This window comes from Phacochoerus africanus, chromosome 2 (assembly GCF_016906955.1).
Source record: "Phacochoerus africanus isolate WHEZ1 chromosome 2, ROS_Pafr_v1, whole genome shotgun sequence".
NCBI lineage: Eukaryota > Metazoa > Chordata > Mammalia > Artiodactyla > Suidae > Phacochoerus > Phacochoerus africanus.
This window is the reverse complement of record NC_062545.1, coordinates 72,684,617-72,706,585: the sequence shown is the minus strand read 5'-3', so window position 1 is coordinate 72,706,585 and position 21,969 is coordinate 72,684,617. Positions and strand designations below refer to the sequence as shown.

The 21,969-nt window shown below is 40.0% G+C and overlaps 1 protein-coding gene across 1 annotated transcript in view; it reads right to left on the bottom strand.

Moving 5' to 3' along the window:
- LOC125116513 (beta/gamma crystallin domain-containing protein 1-like) overlaps positions 1–21,969 on the bottom strand; it is a 63,372-nt gene that overhangs the window by 18,870 nt on the left and 22,533 nt on the right. Inside the window, exons 7-11 of the mRNA XM_047761794.1 lie at positions 11,862–11,988; positions 9,290–9,325; positions 8,437–8,594; positions 7,117–7,243; positions 6,877–7,022 (exon numbers count right to left, since the gene is read on the bottom strand). Of these exons, the coding sequence (XP_047617750.1) occupies positions 6,877–7,022; positions 7,117–7,243; positions 8,437–8,594; positions 9,290–9,325; positions 11,862–11,988 (594 nt within the window). The remainder of the gene's footprint in view (positions 1–6,876; positions 7,023–7,116; positions 7,244–8,436; positions 8,595–9,289; positions 9,326–11,861; positions 11,989–21,969) is intronic.

The window sequence follows — 21,969 nt, the reverse complement described above, 5'->3', positions numbered from 1 at the left end:
CATGGTCCAAGGCTGTAAAGCTACTGGGTGCCAGTGCATGTGTGTGTGTGTGTGTGTGTGTGGCCTCTAGCCACACAGCCTGAAGCTTATCACACCTCATAAAGAGAAAGGACAACAAAGCAGAGCACAGAATGCAGCTATGTGGGGAGGAATGTCTGCAGAGCAAGAAAATCCACTTTACAAAAGCCAGGACTTAAAAAAAATATTAACGAGGATAAGCCATATCACAAAAGAGTATCCTGGCAAGGCACTTAGTCTGTAGCAAGTTAGAGGGGGACCAGAGGGTTACAAATCCTTTTTGCTTGACTTTTTTTTTTTTTTTTTGTCCTTTCTAGGGCCACACCCGTGGCATATGGAGGTTCCCAGGCTAGGGGTCTAATCGGAGCTGTAGCTGCTGGCCTACACCACAGCCACAGCAACAGGGGATCTGAGCTGCATCTGCGACCTACACCACAGCTCACGGCAACACCAGATCCTTAACCCACTGATTGAAGCCAGGGATCAAACCTGCAACCTCATGGTTCCTAGTTGGATTTGTTAACCACTGAGCCATGATGGGAACTCCTGCTTGACTGACTTTAAGGTTAGGAGGTAAAACAGTCAGTGAGGAGAGACTGAATACACAGGAGAGAAGGTGACAACTGAGCAAGGCTTGGAGGAAGCTTTAGCCAGTGGTTTTTGTTTTTTTATTTTTTTAATTTATTTTTTATTGTTATTTCCCCCAACACACTTTTTTTTTCCCCACAGTACAGCATGGGGACCCAGTTACACATACATGTATACATAATTTTTTTCTCCCATTATTGTGCTGCATTGTAAGTATCTAGATGTAGTTCTCAGTGCTACACAGCAGGATCTCATTGTTAATCTATTCCAAAAGCAACAGTTTGCATCCGTTAACCCCAAACTCCGGATCCCCCCCCACACACCTCCCCCTCCCCCAGGGCAACCACAAGTCTATTCTCCGAGTCCATGATTTTCATTGCTGTGGAAAGGCTCATTTGTGCTGTATATTAGATACCAGATATGAGTGATATCGCATGGTTATTTGTCTTTCTCTTTCTGACTTACTTCACTCAGTATGAGAATTTGTTTTTTTAACAAGTGTGAGTACTGTATTTCCCTATAAAATTAAAAGATGACTTGTAAGAAAACACCCCATGTCCGAGGAAACCTATCTAATTCACTGAAGTTGAAACAGGAAAACTATTTATTAAAATGTCACTTGAACTGACTGACTAGTGTTTTCCTTCCAAGATGCAGCAGCCCCAGTGAATCACCTGTGAGTAAAGGGGTAAAAAATCCACAAACTTAGATCTGAGATTCTTGGAGTAGCTATGTTATGGGTCTACTTATAACTTATCCCTGAGACTCTTCTTCCGTGCATATGAATCAGCACCTCTCTGACTCTAAGATCAGAGGCGGGGGCTGGGGGACGCAAGTACAAGGAGGAGCAGGTCTCAGCCTGCTGGGATCCCTGGCTCAGAATTTAAGGGCAGCCGGGCAAATCTGCTCTTCTGTGAAGGGAAAAGGAAAAAGAGCTGAAAACAACAGCACTTTTTTTTTTTTTAAATCTGTACTCTAGATATTAGCTCTTAGTTTTTAAAAAATTAGTTGCCACTATTTGAGCAAGAGAACAGCACAGAACTAGGATGTGATTAGCAAGGGATAATGTAAAGGCATTTCTTCTGATGGTTCAGGAAGAGATACAGTTTCTTCTTTTTTTTTGCCTTTTTTTGCTATTTCTTGGGCCGCTCCTGCGGCATACGGAGGTTCCCAGGCTAGGGGTCTAATCGGAGCCGTAGCCACCAGCCTACGCCAGAGCCACAGCAACGCAGGATCTGAGCCATGTCTGCAACCTACAACACAGCTCTCGGCAACGCCAGATCGTTAACCCACTGAGCAAGGGCAGGGACCAAACCTTCAACCTCATGATTCCTAGTCGGATTCGTTAACCACTGCGCCACGACGGGAACTCCAGAGATACAGTTTCTAAAACGTCACCTGCTGGTCCGTGAGCATCCTTCCAAAGGCTGTCCTCAGGATCAGAGCTAATAGTAAGTTTACCACCCAGGGAATTTATTACCCATGTGACAGTGGCGCCTTTCAACCCTGCTATCCTGCAGGGCTCAACTCCAATGCTTCCTCCTCCAAAGTCTTCCCTGGGTCCCAACCAGAAATTCACCTCTCTCTGTTGTGGCTTCCCAAAGCACTTTCATAGCAATCATAGATAAACACTGTAACTTCTATGAGGATATAATATAATGCTTTGCACATAATAGACCTCAATAAATTATTTGTCAAACGCTCAAATGAATGAAATATGAGGAAGCAGCTGGCCCTGGCAAATACAGAAGCACTTCTACAACCACCAAACTTAAAAGGAAGTATGTGACTGCTGCCTGCACGCCTCCTTTCAACTTCCCCCCCAGTAACAAAACTCAACTGTTATAACCAGAAAAAAAGAAAAAAAAAAAAAAAGCCTAAGCCGGGAAATCTAACTAGAAATGACTAAAAATAGAAGCATATAAAAGCAACATTTTACAAAGGAAATGGATTTTTAAGTCAACAAAGGCTGGGTAGAGAAGAAAGACTTGGCTTAGCACAATAATTCTCAGCAGAATAATTCTTAGCACAATTATTCTTCCTGTGCTAAGAGCCCATCTACATAAATGCCCTTGGCGATTCTACCCAGCATCCTTTTGCTTCCTCTGCTAGGGAGCATGACTGGGCTCTAATGGATACAACACACCTGGTAAGCATCAAAATATGCAACTCTTTCCCCATACTGAGTTGGTCATTGTACTTTCCCTTTAAATAGTTCACCTTAAAGGCAATCAAAAATACTACAGAGCCAGAGCAACACTGCACATGACTTCTGAATGCCCTATCATGCCTTTGTCTATGGCAAATTCTAAAATGTTAGGGGTTCCAGAACAGGACCCAGGAGAAGGCATTTCCTGCTAAGACTGGAAGACCCTACTAATGTCATTCTGCCAAGAGGTTGCCACAAACAAGCAACAACAATTTAGTAACCATGACTAACACTGAAAGCATATTACATCTCAAATACCCAAGGCTACAGTGGGAAGCTCCTTGAAACATACAAGAGAGTTGAGGTTAGAATGATTCAGATCGCCTGTATTACTCATGACTTAACACCACCAAATGCTTTCAGCAGAACCAATCAATGTCAAATGATTTCACATGACCAGTTAAGAATACTCAAATTATAACCGGCATCAGCCTAGACCACAGAATAACTGTTTAACTCACTTTAACAGTCATCTATTTATGCCAATCCAGTATCTGTACTCACTCTTTCTGATGTTCTTGGGGACTCCTCAGCCCAATCATATATAAGTTGCCCCCATGGGACTGACCCTACATCTCAGCTCCAGGGCTGGGCAGTAACACAGGCACAGCCATCTCCTTGGCTACAGTAATTGGCTTGGACAGGTGCACATGATCTAAGCCTATAGAATCTGCAAACCTGGAATTTATGCAGGAAAGAGAAGCCCTTCACTGGAAGCAGTGAGATTCAAGAATAAAAGCCAGATGCTGCTGTCATAGGCCCCAGATACAAAGTGTAATAGGGAAGAATGGATCTGACTCCATACTGGAAAACCTTCTTTAACTTAACCTTTATGTTCTTCTGCCTTTGCTACAAGTTAATCACTAAAGGGATGGTGCCCATAGCTTAAAGCAAAGGTAATGGTCCAGCTCTGGAACTCGGCCTCCTACACCTAAGTATTAAGCTAAAATACTTTGAAGGTCACAAAAAACATCCTGACCAGGCCCGGGGGCGGGGGTGGAGAGAAATAGATCCCTTCTAGAGTCTAGCCAGTCAAGAAATATTTGCAACAACTTAACCACCTTTTTTTACTTTACCTCCTCCCCTCCCCATCTTTGTTCTATAAAAGAAACTAGCATCAAAATCCTAGCAAGATGGTTCTTTGGGATACCAGTCTACTGCTTTGTAAGGTCGCTAATCCTTGCCCCAACAACTCATCCCTCAATAAATTGGCCTGTGGTGTCGCAAGCAGTATTAGCTTGCACCTGGTAACAGAAAAATAGGCCTAAAGTGAAGCCAGCACAGTGAAAGCCCAGTCAATAGACAGAGAGAGATTAAGTTCTAAGGATAGTGTCTGAACCCCCATATCAGCCATGACTGAAGCAAACATCCCCTCCAGGACTTTTCAGTTATGCAGGCCAATAAATTATATTTTTATCACTTAATGCCAATTTAGGTTGACTTGCAGTCACCTGCATCCCAAAAAGTCTTGACTGATCATCTTTCAATAAAAACTTACTTTGGCACTAGTAAAATATTCAATTGCTAGCTTCAGGTGCATTGAAACAATTACTTTTATACAAAAATAACAGAGAGCCCAGAAATGAACCCACACTTATGTGATCACTTTATCTGCGACAGAGGAGGCAAGAATACACAAAGAGGAAAAGACAGACTCTTCAATAAATGGTATTGGGAAAACTCTACAGTTACATGCAAAAGAATCAAACTGGATCATTTTCTCACACCATACAAAAAATAAACCCCAAATGGATTAAAGACTTACATGTAAGACTGAAACCATAAAAGTCCTAGAAGGAAATATAGGTAGTATGCTCTCTGACATCAGTCTTAGCAATATTTTTTTGGATATGTCTCCTCAGGCAAGGGAAACGAGCAAAAATAAACAAAAGGGATTACATCAAACAAATGCTTTTGCACCTGAAAGTAAACTATCAACCAAACGAAAAAGCAGCCCCCTCTATGGGAGGAAATATTTGCAAACAACAAACTATTAAGGGGTTAATACCCAAAATATACAAAGAACTCATATGATAAAACATCAAAAAAAGCAAGCAACCCAATTAAAATTTGGACAGAAGAACCTAAACAGACATTTTTCCAAAAAGACCTACAGATGGCCAACAGGCTCATGAAAAGATGTTCAACATCACTCATCATCAGGAAAATGCACATCAAAACCACCATGACATATTGCCTCAAACCTGTCAGAATGGCTATTACCAAAAAGGTAATAAATAACAAGTGTTGTCAAGGATGTGGAGAAAAAGGAATCCTCCTGCACTGCTGGTGGTATAGCCATTATGGAAAACAGTATGCAGCCTCCTTAAAAAGTTAAAAATAGAACTACTATACAATCCAGCCATCCCACTTCTGGATATTTTTGCAAAGAAAACAAAAACACGAATTCAAAAAGACATGTGTACACCTATGTTTGCTGCAGCACTATTCACAATCCAAATAGAGGCAATTTATATATCTAGATAGACAGATGTGGGAAACATACTGATATCTGTATCAATATGTCAACATCACATATCGACATATATATACACAATGGAATAGTACTGAGCCATAAAAAGAATGAAATCTTGCCATTAGCAACATGGGTAGACCTAGAGGATATTATGCTATGTGAAATAAGCCAAATACTAATACCATATGATTTCATTTATACGTGGAATTTAAAAAGCAAAACAAATGAACAAACACAACAAAACAGAAAATAGTCATAGATACTGAGAACAGAATGGGGCCGTAGAGAGGGGAGGAGGATGAGCGAAATATGTAAGGGAAATTAACAGTACAGAATTCCAGTTACAAAAAAAATGAGTCACAGGAATGAAATACATAGCATGAGGAAGAGTGTCAATAATTATGTAATATATTTATATGGTGAATGTGTGCTAACTAGATTTACCATGGTGGTCATTTTGATATGCAGAGAAATATTGAATCACTGTGTTTTATATCAAGAATTAACATAGTGTTTTAAGACAGTTATACTTGAAAAACAAGCAAGAAGGAGTTCCCGTCATGGCTCGGCAGAAAGGAATCTGACTAGCAACCATGAGGACGCAGGTTCAATCCCTGGCCTCGCTCAGTGGGTTAAGGATCCGGTGTTGCTGTGAGCTGTGGTGTAGGTTGCAGATGTGGCTTGGATCTGGCGTGGCTGTGACTGTGGCGTAGGCCAGCAGCTGCAGCTCCAAGGAGACCCCTAGGTCTGGGAACTTCCATATACGACGGGTGCAGCCCTACAAACACAAAAAACAAGCAAGCAAACTCACAGAAAAAGAGCTAAGATTTGGGGTTACCAGCAGTAGGGAGTGGGGAGGTGGGGAAGATGGCCATAAAGTAAAAATGTACAAACTTCCAGCTATAAGATAAACACTGGGGACAAAATGCACAAAATGATTAACAGAATTAACCCTGCTGTATGATATGAAAGTTGTTAAGAGAGCAAATCCTAAGAGTTCTCATTACAAAGGAAAACATTGTTTTGCTGCTTCTATTTTGTATCTATATGAGATGATGGATGTTCACTCAACAGTGGTAATCATTTCAGGATGAATATAAGGCAGTCTTATGCTGTACACCTTAAATTTATAAAGTGCTGTGTGACAACTATATCTTCATATAATTGAAAGAAAAAAAAATAGTAGTGAGAAAATATAATGGAGCAGGTGTAGGACCACAGGAAAATCAAATGGGACTTTGTCCCAACTTCAGGTTTCTAATGTTAGATCACTATTATAATTTGTTTCCCATCCTAAGAAATTCATGAAGTCTTTCCATGAAGAATGACAAGGGAAATATATATGTAGATTTCTACCATAAAATTCTAAAGCCTGCAACAATAGTATATTACACATAAAAATATTATGAGAAAGTGCTTAAAAAGCAATTATGAAAATATTGTGGCAGTAAGTAAGTATTCAATGGCTGATTTAGCATTTAGCTTTGGAGATACTCAGTGAGTGCCTATTCTGTGAGAGCCTCCACGAGTTTCACACACAAAGAGAAAACCACGTTTAAGATTCCAAGTGGGTTATTTCACTTACACGCCACTCAGCACATTAATAGACTGTGTCTTTGCTCCATAGCCGGTCTCCTTTAAATTAGCCACAATTCCTAATACATCAATACTGGCACCTTTGGATCCAAAGTTTTTTTCACTGTACATTATCATGTGAGCATTTGAAAAATCCTATGGAGAAAAAAAAAAATGTCAAAATTCAAAGGCTAGCCGTTTTTTATTCAAAAATGACCAAGTATGAGCCATCAGCTTTTCTTTAACTTACACCTAGTACAGGTCTTAAAGACTGAAGTTCTCCACCGTAGCCTCCCCAGTCGTTCCAGTGCTTATATTCTCCTTCCTCAAGCAAATACTGATGACCTGAAAATCCCGGCTTCTCATAAGCAACCCAACTACAAGAGAAAGACCGTGAAAGAGGAGCAGACACTTTTAGCAATGTTAAAATATCAGTTTCATGGACAAATACAAATTGTTCTAAAGCTAGACCTGACTCATGCATTTATGACTACGAAATTCTTCCCTAATATTTAAGAGACTGACACAATGGCCCCAAGAAAATAACTTAAGAAGCATACATCAATGTTTATGAGGGGCTGGGGGACGGGAGTGGGGGGCAGGTAGGCAATGTGTGTGTGTTTAAGAACTAACTCAAAAGAACTCCAGCAAATAAAACTGGAAGAACTTTCTTCAAAGAGTAAAGTATTGTATATTTTTGGCTATTTCCAAGATCATTTTCAGTGTACACTTCCGAAGGAAATGTGTAAGGTCTATAAAGGGCAATATATGATCATTAAAAAAAAAAAAAACAGAAAAGCAGGCGTTCCCGTCATGGTGCAGCGGAAATGAATCTGACTAGGAACCATGGGATTGCAGATTCAATCCCTGGCCTCACTCAGTGGGTTAAGGGTCCAGTGTTGCCATGAGCTATGGTGTAGGTTGCAGTCGCGGCTCAGATCTGGCATTGCTGTGGCTGTGGCATAGCCTGGTAGCTATAGCTGATTAGACCCCTAGCCTGGGAACCTCCATATACCCTAAAAAATGACAAAAGACAAAAAAAAAAGAAAAAAGAAAAAAGACAAGAAAAGCAAACTAAGAGTTCCATCATTTGGGACATAATATTAATAAACAAAAATGTAGATCTGATCAATCTGGATGGGCTGAACTGACTGACCCCAAACCATCCCCTCAAACTGCTGTGTCAGATCCAGGTCACAATTGGCTGAAGAGGACACGTTTGAGGAGTTCTTGCCACAGTGCAGTGGGTTAAGAATCCAACTGACATGGCTTGGGTCACTGTGGAGGCACGGGTTCAATCCTGGCCCAGTGCAGTGGGTTAAAGGAGCTGGCTTGGCTACAGCTGTGGCATAGGTCACAGCTGCAGCTCAGATGCAATCTCTAGCCCCAGGAACTTCCATATGCCACAAGCGAAGCCATTAAAAAAGAGAGAGAGAAAGAGAACCTGTTTGATATTCTCTCCACCATACAATCTGGAATGCTATCTCTGGGGGAAAGAGAACACTTTTTTCTTTTACTTTATTAAAAGGAATCAAAAGAACCTCTTACACGGTCACTCCCATCTACTTACATGCCTCTTAGAACTTTCATGGATCCCACTGATGTAAATGGCAAGCGTTCATCTTCAGCCATTTCTTCTGCTTCACCTCCTTCCATGACAAAACTACACATCTCTGTTTCTAGTTCCATACATTTTCCTTCAAAGAAAGGCTTTTCATAAATCACTACCTATAACAGAAATGAGGTATGCCAGAACTATATAACAGGTTAAATATTTCCATAGTTAACATTACCAGTCATCTAATACCGCTAAGTCCTGGAACACAAATTAAAAATTTCTAACCATATGTTTAAAAATTCACTCAATAACAGTCTAATTCTAAACATCAGAATGTCTCCCCTGCTGTGGTATGCCCCCACATCAAGGGTCAAAAGATAGTTTATGCATAACTGGGTTTTGTTCAATGTCTAGATCTGATAGGTAGAATTTTGCTCGGGCCAAACTAAATTGCTCTAAAAATTAAACCAACCATCGATCAAACTATGTGTCATAGATGCGCAAAGTAGAAATGGCAGAAAGAGCATTCCTGGAGAAGGAGAACTTGTCTTGAGACGTAAGTTTCTTTCCTGGCTAACTGACCAACAGGCCCTGCAGTCAGTAAATATAAAACAAACCACAAACCAAATACGCACTGAACTTTCTGAGCCAGGGCTACACACACTGTTTGTGAAAATTGGCGCCATCAGCATCATTTTCCAGTCTGAAGGATGCTATGTGGAAGCTGGACTACTTCCTTAGGCTGCAATTACGTTTTGTGAAAGTTGATATGTAAAATCACACCAGTATTATCTTCATGGAGATGGATGGGAATAAAATTTTTAAAATACATATATATATACGTATACATATATATATTTTTTACCTTTGGATCTGTAGGGAATTCAACTTTACGGCCACCCTGAAAAGAAAAAAATCACACAGTAAGAAAAGTGGTTTGTCACTGATATATTACCCTTTTCTACCACCCAGGGGAGTTTCTGGTGAGTCATGGAGCCACACAGAGCAACTACATTCTAGTTTGTTTAGCTGATGTAGAGATAGTTGTAGAATTGCCAGTGATACACGGAAAAGATGAGGGAGCGATCCAGAGCAGAGACTCACAGAAGCAGTCTATAAGCTGACTCTCCATGGCAGCTGTATGCTTTTTGACCAAGTAAGTGTTAGCTTTTTTTGCTTTGTTTTTTCTGTTTCTTAATACAGTAAACTTCATGAGAAATTACATGTCTCTCACTTCTAAGTCTAAGATCTGACACCTCTGGACCCCAAAACCTCACAGGCAGCAATCTTCGCCTTCTTTTATTTTTATTTTTTTAATTTTTTTGTTTCTATTTTAACCTTCACCTTTTGCACTTATTCACCCTGCTCTGGGCTCAGCCTCCAGCCAGGATACTGGCATCTGTTTGCCTATCTCCACCTCTTCCAAGGCTCAGCTACTTGACAGCCTACTCATGCCTATTTGCTGCCTGGCCCTGGAGGCATTTGATTTTGTAACCTATGGCTTCCACAACAGTTCCAAGTTCATTCAAGTTCACAATGTGATGTAGAACACTCTTGAGAAAAATTAAGTAAACTGTTAGATAAATTTAAAACATCTCGAAGGATGGGTAGATGGGGGTTGGTATACTTTTATAATAAAAACATTTTTTAATCCAAAAAAACTGACTAAAAATAAACCATAAAAATGGTATTACTTAGAAATGTTAACTAGGGGGAGAGTTAAAATCAGCAGTGGGAAAGTCAGGCTACTTTTCACCAATATACATTTAAGAGCCTTAAAAAATAGTACAGCCCAAGAGGCCCAAATGCAGCAAATGAACTGTAATTATAAAGGAATGTGGCTGATTTGATCAACAAACCAGAGCTCACACAACCAGGTAAGTACCCTTTTCAAAAGTAATCCTTTTTGAATGCCATCAACTTCATGGTTCTGTAGCTTATCATTAAAAACTGCCTCGAAACCCCCGGGGGGGCAATTCTTTCATCCACTCACAAAACTAACAGAACTTTTTTCTTTGAAAATGGATTTAATTTTAGAAAAAAAAAAAAGCCCTAAATCATTTGCAGGAAGACCAGCAAACATCTAGGTAATTAAACCCATAAGCTTTGCAGAAGGGGTAAAATTAAGATAAAAAATTATCTTCTTGACTTTTTCATTTGTTTCAAACTGACTCTGAAGACAACCAAAGTGAAATTTCAAGAACATGTTTGTAACAGGAGTCTCCCTTGAGTCACCTACTAGAATTTAGTGAGCACCTACTAGAATGCGGCTCAACATGTAGGTCAAGAGGGATGCATCCTGGATCGTTCCAAGACTTAGGGTCTAGCAGAAGAAAGAGACAAAGAACAGGGCAAAATACAGCACTAGAAGCACAGGCTCCATTCTAGGGCAAATGCTTGGGAGGGCAACACTCTTCCAGATCCAGCGCCAACGGCCCCAGGGTGTCGCCCAGCGTGGCCTCCGGTCACTACAGCTGGCTGGTCCTCAGTGAGCCCTTACCTTTCCCAGCTCCACTCTGGCTCCTGCCCTGTACTTTGACATCTCCATCTAAAATAACCCTGCTTGGGAGTTCCTGTTCCTGTTGAGAATGTGGGTTTGATCCCTGGCCTAGCTCAGTGGGTTAAGGATCCAGCATTGCCATCAACTGTGGTGTACATCACAGATGTGGCTAGGATCCTGTGTTGCTGTGGCTGTGGTGTAGACCAGCAGCTGTAGCTCCGATTCTGCCCCTAGCCTGGAAACTTCCACATGCTTCATAAAATAAAATAAAATAAAATAAATACATAAAATAACCCTGCTTGGTTTTAAGCCCCACTTGATTTATTGTGAAGCTCTCCTAATTATCTCCCGTCTCTGACACCTACAAGTTGGACTTTATCTTTTTCTCCTGCTTTTCCACAAAGGTTTTTTCCCTTCACTTTCTCACTTCCCACATCAGCCCCGGGCTGAGCTCTGCACACACATCATCAGCGGCTCTTCAAAGCCAAGGACACCCTGGAGGCCAAGGCCACATTTTTTCATCTATAGCATCTAGCAAGTCATTCTTTCTGTTATTTCTACCTAGCAACAGGTGCCATCTTCAACATATTTTTTTTCTGTCTTCCTAGGGCTTCACTCATGGCATATGGAGGTTTCCAGGCCAGGGCTTCAATTGGAGCTGTAGCCTACACCACAGCCACAGCAACGCCAGATCTGCAACCTACACCACAGCTTACGGCAATGCTGCATCCTTAACCCACTGAGTGAGGCCAGGGATCGAACCTGCATCCTTATGGATGCTAGTCAGATGTGTTTCCGCTGAGTCACAATGGGAACTACCGTATTTGTTTTTTTTTAAAGTCTGTTTCACTGCTTTGAAGTCACATTCTGTGAATTATCGGTCAAGCTGATGAAGAACTGCTGACTCCAAGAGCACATCCTTTGATTCCATCTTTACCATTTTCAGGGGCCGCATGGATCCAATGTACGCCTCCTCTGTGTCCCAGAAGGATAAGTCGGGGTATTCACCCGGTTCCAGGATAAATGGGACACCCTGGAATCCAGGTTCTTCATAAATCAGCCATCTAAATAAGCACCAAGGAAGGAAGAAGCAGAGAAAATTCATCATTTCTTTCAGCAGAACACAGGATCCCAGTGATGAGAGAGGAAAAGAACAAGAGAGGATGGGGATCTGGATTATGTATGGTTACACTCAGGTATTAGAGTAACATTAGCCTCAAGGAGGAATAAGCCATTATACTCAAGGAGGAATAAGCCTTGGCTTTGGCTGGTTTTGTCCATTTATTTAATTTCTGTTATGAACTGCTTCAAAGTATAAATGTCTCTTATTACTTCCATGTGATAAAAATTGCTTTTTTCTTTTTAAGGCCACACCTGTGGTATATGGAAGTTTCCAGGCTAGGGGTCAAAACAGAGCTACAGCTGAAGCCTATGCCACAGCCACAGCCACACAGGATCCAAGCCACACCTGCAACCTACACTGCAGCTTGTGGTAACATGGGATCCGTAGTCCACTGACCGAGGCTAGGGATCGAACCTGTACCTCACAGAGACAATATCTGGTCCTTAACCTGCTGAGTCACCATGGGAACTCCCAAAGTAACTATTTTTTGCACTGCATCTATTTAGAGAGGCTTTTGCTAGATCTCAAGCTTTGTTTTAAAAGGTTACATCTCATTTTTAACCAAAGAACAGGACACCTAATTATTTGTCACAGTATCAGAAATTAATATTGGCTAACAACTATGTAGAGCTTACAAGGAAAGCCACCCAGAATTCCACCCAATCCTCACAACAATGCTATGAGAAAGGACACTACTTCTCATTTTACAGATGAGGTTAACACCGGGGAGTTCCCATTGTGGTGCAATAAGATCAGGAGCATCTCTGCAACATTGGGACACAGGTTCACTCTTGCCCAGCACGGTGGGTTAAGGATCCAGCATTAATACAGCTATGGCATAAGTTACAACTGTGGCTCAGACCTGATCCCTGGCCCAGGAACTCCATATGCTGCAGGGCGACCAAAAAAGAAAAAGAAAAGAAAAGAAAAGAAAGTTGTCCAGGGCCACACAGATACAAGCACCAGAGGCAGGGCTGATTGAAGCTGAATCCAAAGCCCAGCTCCTAAGCATCCTCTTCAGCAATCTTTCTCATTCCAGAGACTGCACGGAACATTATTTACTCTTCCACAGTGAGTCAGGAGGGGCAGTGTGAGCATGTCTGTAGGAACTTTAAAGGTCTGAAGCTGCTTGTTCCTAGGCCCAAAGCTTTATAAGTTCCTGGATGTGATTTTTATGGCTCTTCAATACCACACCCTTCTATCAGGCTCATCAGCTGTCACTTCTGCTACAGTCAGGGAACCACAAGCCCCACCTTCCTCTAATGTGCTAGAAACCAGAAAACCATGCCTGACACGAACTGTCTCTAAAGACTGGGCAGTCTTGTCAATTTCTTGGTTCCCGGGAAGGTTCGGGGAAGGTGAAGTTGCTGGAGAACTGACATTTATGTAAGAGACATGTTAATATACCCCCTTCATAAACAAATATGGCTTTTTTTTTTCCTTTTCTTTTCTAGGGCCGCACCCGCGGCATATAGAGGTTGCCAGGCTAGGGGTCTAATTGGAGCTGTAGCTGCCGGCCTACACCACAGCCACAGCAATGCAGGATCTGAGCCATGTCTGCAACCTACACCACAGCTCACAGCAACGCCGGATCCTTAACCCACTGTGTGAGGCCAGGTATCGAACATGCAATCTCATGGTTTCTAGTCGGATTCGTTAACCACTGCGCCACAATAGGAACTCCCAAATATGGAATTCTTGATGATCATTTACACTCACCAATGAATGTCTTGCTAAAGCTTCTTAGCTAGGCTAACTCCACCACACTCCCCAGAACACGGAGCCAAGAAGAGGTTGACTGTAAATGCAATCCTTTACCAGCAGTGGTTCAGCATCCCCCACCCCATCCCCTTGCTTTTCTCTTGGTTTAAAATTTTGGCCCAAGGGCACCTTTTTGATGATGGCTTTTGGTGAAGATTCCCCTGGATAAATCCGTAACTTCTTTAGACTCACTAATTACACAAGGATTTACAATCAAAGTCCTACTGAAGACCTGGCAACACACACATACCCCCTAGACTGTTGGGAGGCTGCATGAAGTGTATGGGTGGGGATCAAAACTAATCCACAGCATTAGAAGTCAACCAAGAGGAGGCATGAATGAGGGAGTTTCTAAGATACCGGTTATGTGCTATGTCTTGATTTAGGTGACAGTTACACCTGGAAAATTCACTCAGCTTATACATGTCTGATTTGTGCACCTTTTAATATAAATATCATATATACTTCAATAAAAAAATTAACTTAAGGACAAAAAGAGACATTTTTTAAAGACCACTGATATGATGTATTCCTAACGCACAAAAACGTAGAGGCTAAGAGGGGGTCCTTTAAACCTCCTTTTGTTTAAAGCATGACAGTTAAAGCTGCATTCCATTATTTTATTTATTTATTTATTTATTTTTGGAGCTAAAAGCTCTCACCAGCACACCACACACTGATCTCGTCCCCTAACTAAATAATGGCAGTTTCTCATATATTGTCCTATCTGGCTAACAAACCAACGGCTATGAGTCTTGACTCATCAAAAAAAACAGGCTGAATTTTTCATACACAATGAACAGCTCATAAACAAGTGATTCTGGGGTTCTGACAAGATACTTACTAAAGTACCTTTCATTCAGTCTTTCCTTCTATAGTTTGAGTTCTGAGGGTATTTATTCATCAGATACTGAACAACTCACTTTCCCTGAAGCATGTAATTTAGACACAGTAACATTTATAGCAGGAAAGTAGTTTAGGGTAGAAGGGAATCTGCTAAAAAACTGACCACATAAACAGATACATTTGAAAGGACTGCTATTCTGAGAGTCAGTCCTCACTGAGTGAGTGCTGAGGCCTGCTGGGTAACTCAGACAGACATTTATGGATGTGGGACAGCCTTTGGAATTTGAACATTCATATACAGTGTTACTCTTTTTCCCTAAATTCTATTCTAAGAAGATACATTATTCATGAGGTCATCAGGAGATGAGCAATCTACCTTCAGGCAGTATTATTTCATTTTCTGAAGGTATTCGTATTTTCCTATGTATGTAGCTTTTGCCTATATTATAAAGAAACAGTATGACTATCAAGTCTGAACTTTTATTTTTTTATTTTTATTTTTTGGCTGTGCTCATGGCACATGAAAGTTCCTGGCCCAGGGACTGAATCCACAGCACCGGTGCAACCCAAGCCACTGCAGTGACAACACTGAGCCACAAGAGAACTTGTGACCTTTTTTAAAAAATAACTAGTATATACATAAATATGAATATTGTTGAACTAATAACAATGGCCATCTATAATTCATTAAAAACATCTGTGTAATGGTTCTTTCAGACATACACTTTGCTCAGACAAGAAAAACTGGTCTTATTCACTTGTTCTTAAACCAGAAACAGTATTTCTAGTCTAAGAGAATTCTGGGGCAACTTTACTATTTTTTCTTTTTTTAAAAAAGATTTTTTCTATTTAGTTGAATTACAGTGTTCTGTCAATTTCTGCTCTACAACAAAGTGACCCAGTTATACACACACACATATATATATATATACAATCTTTTTCTCATATTAACCTCCATCATGTTCCATCACGAGTGACTAGATATAGTTTCCTGTGCTATACAGCAGGATCTCATAGTTTATCCACTCCAAAAGCTATAGTTTGCATCTACTAACCCCAAACTCCCAGTCCATCCCACTCCCTCCCCCTTGGCAATCACAAGTCTGTTCTCCAAGTCCATGAGTTTGTTTCTTTTCTGTAGATAGGTTCATTTGTGCCATATATTAGATTCCAGATATGGATCATGGCAAGGCAGATCCTTAACCCACTGAGCCAAGGCCATGGATACTAGTCTGACTTATTTCTGCTGAGCCATGACAGGAATTTTTCTTTCTTTTTTTTATGGTTTCCTTTGCTGTGCAAAAGCTTGTAAGTGTGATTAGGTCCCATTGGTTTATTTTTGTTTTTATTTCTGTTGCCTTGGGAGACTGACCTAAGAAAACATTTGTATGGTTCATGTCAGAGAATGTTTTGCCTATGTTCTTTTTATTATTAATGAATTTTATTAATTTATAGGTGTACAACAATCATCACAACCAAATTTTACAGTATGTCCATTCCAAACCCTCAGTGCATCCCCCCATCCACAAATCTGTCTCATTTGGAAACCATAAATTTTTCAAAGTCTGTGAGTAACTATTCTGCAAAGAAATTCGTTGTGTCATTTTTTTAGATTCCACACGTAAGTGACAGCATTTGATGTTGGTGTCTCATTGTCTGACTGAGTTCACTTAGCATGATAATTTCTAGGTCCATCCATATTGCTAAAAATGCCAGTATTTCTTTCCTTTTAATGGCTGAGTAATACTCCATTGTGTATATGTACCACATCTTTTTTTTTTATTACTCAAATGAATTTATCACATCTGTAGTTGTATAATGATCATAACAATCTGATTTCACAGGATTTCCATCCCATAACCCAAGCACAACCCCCACCCCCAAACTGTCTCCTCTGAGACCATAAGATTTTCAATGCCTGAGTCTGCACCTGTTCTGCAAAGAAGTTCCGTCTGTCCTTTTTTCAGATTCCACATGTCAGTGAAAGCATTTGATGATGGTGCCTCATTGTATGGCTGACTTCACTGAGCACAATAATTTCTACGTCCATCCATGTTGCTAAAAATGCTGGTATTTCCTTCATTTTAATGGCTGAGTAATATTCCACTGTGTATATGTACCACATCTTCTTGATACACTCCTCTGTCGATGGACATTTAAGTTGTTTCCATGTCTTGGCTGTTGCAAACAGTGCTGCAATGAACATCAGAGTACGTGTCTTTGCGAGTCATGGTTTTCTCTGGATACATGCCCAGGAGTGGGATTGCTGGATCAAATGGTAGTTCTATGTTTAGTTTTCTGAGGAATCTCCATACCGTTTTCCACAGTGGTTGCACCAATTTACAATCCCACCAACAGTGTCATAGGGTTCCTTTTTCTCCACACCCTCTCCAGCACTTGTTGTTTTTAAGATTCTTGATGATGGCAATTCTGGCTGGTGTAAGGTGGTACCTCATAGTGGTTTTGATTTGCATTTCTCTAATAGTGAGTGATGTTGAACATCTTTTCATGTGTGTTTTGGCCATCTGTATGTCTTCTTTGGAGAATTGTCTGTTTAGATCTTCTGCCCATTTTTTGATGAGGTTGTTTGTTTTTTTGGTATTGAGCTGTAGGAGATGTTTATAAATTCTGGAGATTAATCCCTTGTCAGTTGATTCATTTGCAAAGATTTTCTCCCATTCTGTGGGTTGTGTTTTTGTTTTGTTTAGGGTTTCCTTTGCTGTGCAGAAACTTTTAAGTTTAATTAAGGCCCATTTGTTTATTTTTTTTGTTATTGTCATTATTCTAAGAGGTGGCTCTGAGAAGATGTTGCTGTGGTTTATGTCAAAGAGTGTTTGGCCTATGTTTTCCTCTAAGAGTTTTATAGTGTCTAGTCTTATATCTAGGTCTTTAATCCATCTTGAGTTTATTTTTGTGTATGGTGTTAGGGAGTGTTCTAATTTCATTCTTTTACATGTGGCCGTCAAGTTTTCCCAGCACCACTTATTGAACAGGCTGTATTTTCTCCATTGTATATTCTTGCCTTCTTTGTCATAGATTAGTTGACTATAGGTGCATGGGTTTAATTCTGGGCTTTCTATCCTGCTCCACTGATCTATATTTCTGTCTTTGTGCCAGTACCATATGGTTTTGATCACTGTTGATTTGTAGTATAGTCTGAAGTAACGGAGCCTGATTCCTCCAGCTCCATTTTTCTTTTTCAGGATGTCTTTGGCTATTCTGGGTCTTTTGTGTTTCCAAATAAACTTTAATGGGGCAACATTAAATACACTAACATTTTCATTATAGGGGTGCCAGAAGGAGAAGAGAGAAAAGGCTTGAGAAATATTTGAAGAGATAATAGCCAAAAACTTCCCTAACGTTGGAAAGGAATTAGTCACTTAAATCCAGGAAGCACAATGAATACTATATAGTATAAATCCAAGGAGGAAGTACCCAAGACACATATTCATCAAACTAACCCAAATTAAAGACAAAGAGACAATATTGAAAGTATCTAGGGAAAAGCAACAAAAGGAAAAAGCCTACAACCAAGAATACTCTACCCAGCAAGGCACTCATTCAGATTTGAAGGAGAAATCAAAAGCTTTACAGACAGGCAAAGATTAAGAGAATTCAGCACCACCAAACCAGGTTTATAACAAATACTAAAGGAAATTCTCTTGGTGGAAAAGAAGAGGCCACAACTAGAAATAAGAAAATTACAAATGAGAAAGCTCACCAATAAAGGCAAACACATAATAAATGTAGGAACTCATCCACACACAAATATGATACCCAAACCAGCAATCATGAGAAGAGGAGGATATAAATACATGATACTGGAGACACATCTACAATTAAGAAACCAGAAACTTAAAACAATCTTGTATGTATATAGACTCCTATATCAAAACCTCATTAGTAACCACAAACCAAAAGTCTATAATACATACACACACAAATAAGATAAAGCAATCCAAAGGGAAATCCTAGGGGAACGTACAAAGTAAGAAGATGGAAGAAGGTAGTCCATGCAAACAGAAATCAAACAAAAGCTGGAGCCGTAATACTCTTATCAGAAAAACAGACTTTAAAATAAATGGGTTACAGGAGACAAAGAAGGACATTACATAATGATCAAAGGATCAATCCAAGAAGCTATAACAACTGTAAATATATATGCACCCAATATATAAGCCAACTGCCAACAGTAATAAAAGGACACAACACAGTAACACAATAATAGTGGGGGACATTAACACCCCACTTACAGCAATGAACAAATCATCCATACAGAAAATCAATAAGGAAACCGAGGCCTTAAGTGATGCAATAGACCAGATAGATTTAATAGATATTTATAGAACATTCTATCTGACAGCATTCCATCTGTTTCTTCTTAAGAAGTAACATTCTTAAGAACACACAGAACATTCTCCAGGATAGATCACAGTCTTGGCCACAAATCAAGCCTCAGTAAATTTAGAAAACTGAAATCATATGAAGAGTCTTTTCCTACCACAGTGCTAAGGGATTAGAAGTCCACTATAAGAAAAAACTGAAAAAAACCCACAAACATGTGGAAATTAGACAATGTGCTGCTAAACAGCCAACGGATCACTAAAGAAATCAAAGAGGAAATCAAACAATACCTGGAGACAAATGACAAAAAAGACACAATGATCCAAAACCAGTGGGATGCATGGAGTTCCTGTTGTGGCTCAGTGGAAACGAATCTGACTAGCATACATGAGGATGTAGGTTTGATCCCTGGCCTCGCTTAGTGGGTTAAGGATCTTGCATTGCCATGAGCTGTGGTATAGGCTGTAGATGCGGCTTGGATCTGGCATTGCTGTGGCTGTGGCTCCTATTTGACCCCTAGCCTGGGAACCTCCATGTAACTTGGGGGTGGCCCTAAAAAGACAACAAACAAACAAACAAACAAACAAACAAATCCTATGGGATGCAGCAGTATAGGTTCTAAGAGAGAAGTTTATAGCAACACAAGCCTACCTCAGAACACACCAAAAACCTCAAATAAACAACCTATCCTTAAACCTAAAGCAACTAGAGAGAAAAGAACAAACAAAATGCAAAGTTAGAAGAAGGAAAGAAATCATAAAGCTCAGAGCAGAAATCCATAAAACTTAAAGCTGGTTCTTTGAAAAGATCAACAAAATTGACAAACCCTTAGCCAGACTTGTCAAGGAAAAAAAAGGGAGAGAGCCCAAATCAATAAAATTAGAAATGAGAAAAGGAGATGGTACAAATGGACATCACAGAAATACAAAGGATCTTAAGAGACTGCTACAAGCAACTATATGCCAATAAAATGGACAACCTAGAAGAAATGGACAAATTCTTAGAAAGGTACCATCTTCTAATACTCAACCAGGAAGAAATAGAAAATATGAACAGACCAATCACAAGTACTGAAATTGAAACTGTGATTTAAAAAATTCCAACAAACAAAAGTCCAGGACCTTATGGAGTCACAGGCAAATTCTATCAAACATTTAGAGAAGAATTAACATCTACCCTTCTGAAACTCTTCCCAAAAAAATTGCAGAGGAAGGAACACTCCCAAACTCATTCTATGAGCCCGCCATCACCCTGATACCAAAACCAGATAAAGATACCACAAAAAAAGAAAATTACAGGCCAATTACATTGACAAACATAGATGTAAAAATCCTCAACAAAATACTATCAAACTGAACCCAGCAATACAGTAAAAGGATCATACACTATGATCAAGTGAGATTTGTCACAGTGATGCAAGGAATTTTCAATATCCACAAATCAGTGCGATATACTATATTAACAAATTAAAGAATAAAAACCATATGGTCATATGAATAGATGCAGAAAAAGCTTTTGACAAATCCAACACCCATTTATGATTAAAAAAAAAAAAAACAAAAACCCAGAAAGTGGGCATGGGGTGATCCTACTTCAACATAATAAAGGCCATGTTGACAAACCCAGAGCTAACATCATTCTCAGTGGTGAAAAGCTGAAAGAATTTCTGCTAAGATCAGGAATAAGACAAGGTTGTCCAGGAGTTCCCGTTGTGATACAGTGGAAATGAATCCGACTAGTAACCGTGAAGTTTCGGGTTCCATCCCTGGCCTCGCTCAGTGGGTTAAGGATCCGGTGTTGCCGTGAGCTGCAGATGTGGCGCAGATCCTGTGCTGCTGTGGCTGTGGCGTAGGCCAGCAATTGTAGCATCAATTCAGCCTCTAGGCTGGGAACCTCCATTTGCCACGAGTGTGGTTCTAAAAAGCACAAAACGAACAAAACAAAAACAATAATGTCCTCTTTCACCACTTTCATTCAACATAGTTTTGGAAGTCCTAGCCATGGCAATCAGAGAGAGGAAAAAAGAAGTAAAAGGATTCCAAAATAGAAAAGAAGAAGTAAAATTATCACTGTTTGCAGATGACATGATACTACACCTAGAAAATTCTAAAGATGCTACCAGAAAACTATTAGAACTCATCAATGAATGTGGTAAAGTTTCAGGATACAATATTAATACACAGAAATCGACTGTGAAACTATATATACTAACAATGAAATAACAGAAAGAGAAATTTGGGAAACAACCCCCCACTCTGTTGCACCCGGCATGAAATCTGTCAGCAAATGTCAGTTCTGCCTTCAAAATGTATGTACCATCTGACCATTTTCTACCACTAACTATCATGCCAAGTCATCAAATACTTTGCCTATGTATATCTGAATCACTTTGTTGTGCAGCAGGAATGATCACACCTTCGTAAATCAACTATACTTTAATAAGACTTTAAAAAAAAAACTGTTGTGAGAAATGTAACAAACAAACAATGTAGAGAAAGGGAACAAGCCACAGGGAAGTTTGGTAACACTTTCTTACAAAGTTCAAGAGCAAGCACGACTAAACTAATGCAGGAGATATCATGTGGTAAAACTATAAAATGAAAGAATGAGAAAAACAGAAGTCCAGAGAAGGGTGTGTGGAGGAGTCAGGGGGACGGGACCAGGTGGGCTACGCAGGGTGCTGTGGCAGTGCTGGTAGAGGTGAGGGTCTAAGTGGGCACAAGGGGGTCTGTTTTATCTTTAGGCTTCATAATTCACATATATACACATAGTCTTCCTATATATTAAATATTTCATAATAGAGTTGATTGACGACTATGTGGCCATTAAAAAAAAAAGTCCCTTGACTTCAGAACACCTTCAGTACCTGTTCTGCTGACAACTAACCCAACTCAAGAAGGTGACCATAACCCATCTTCCTTGGTTAAATGATGGTGTTGGAACCGATGCTCTTCATGCTCCCTTTGATCTT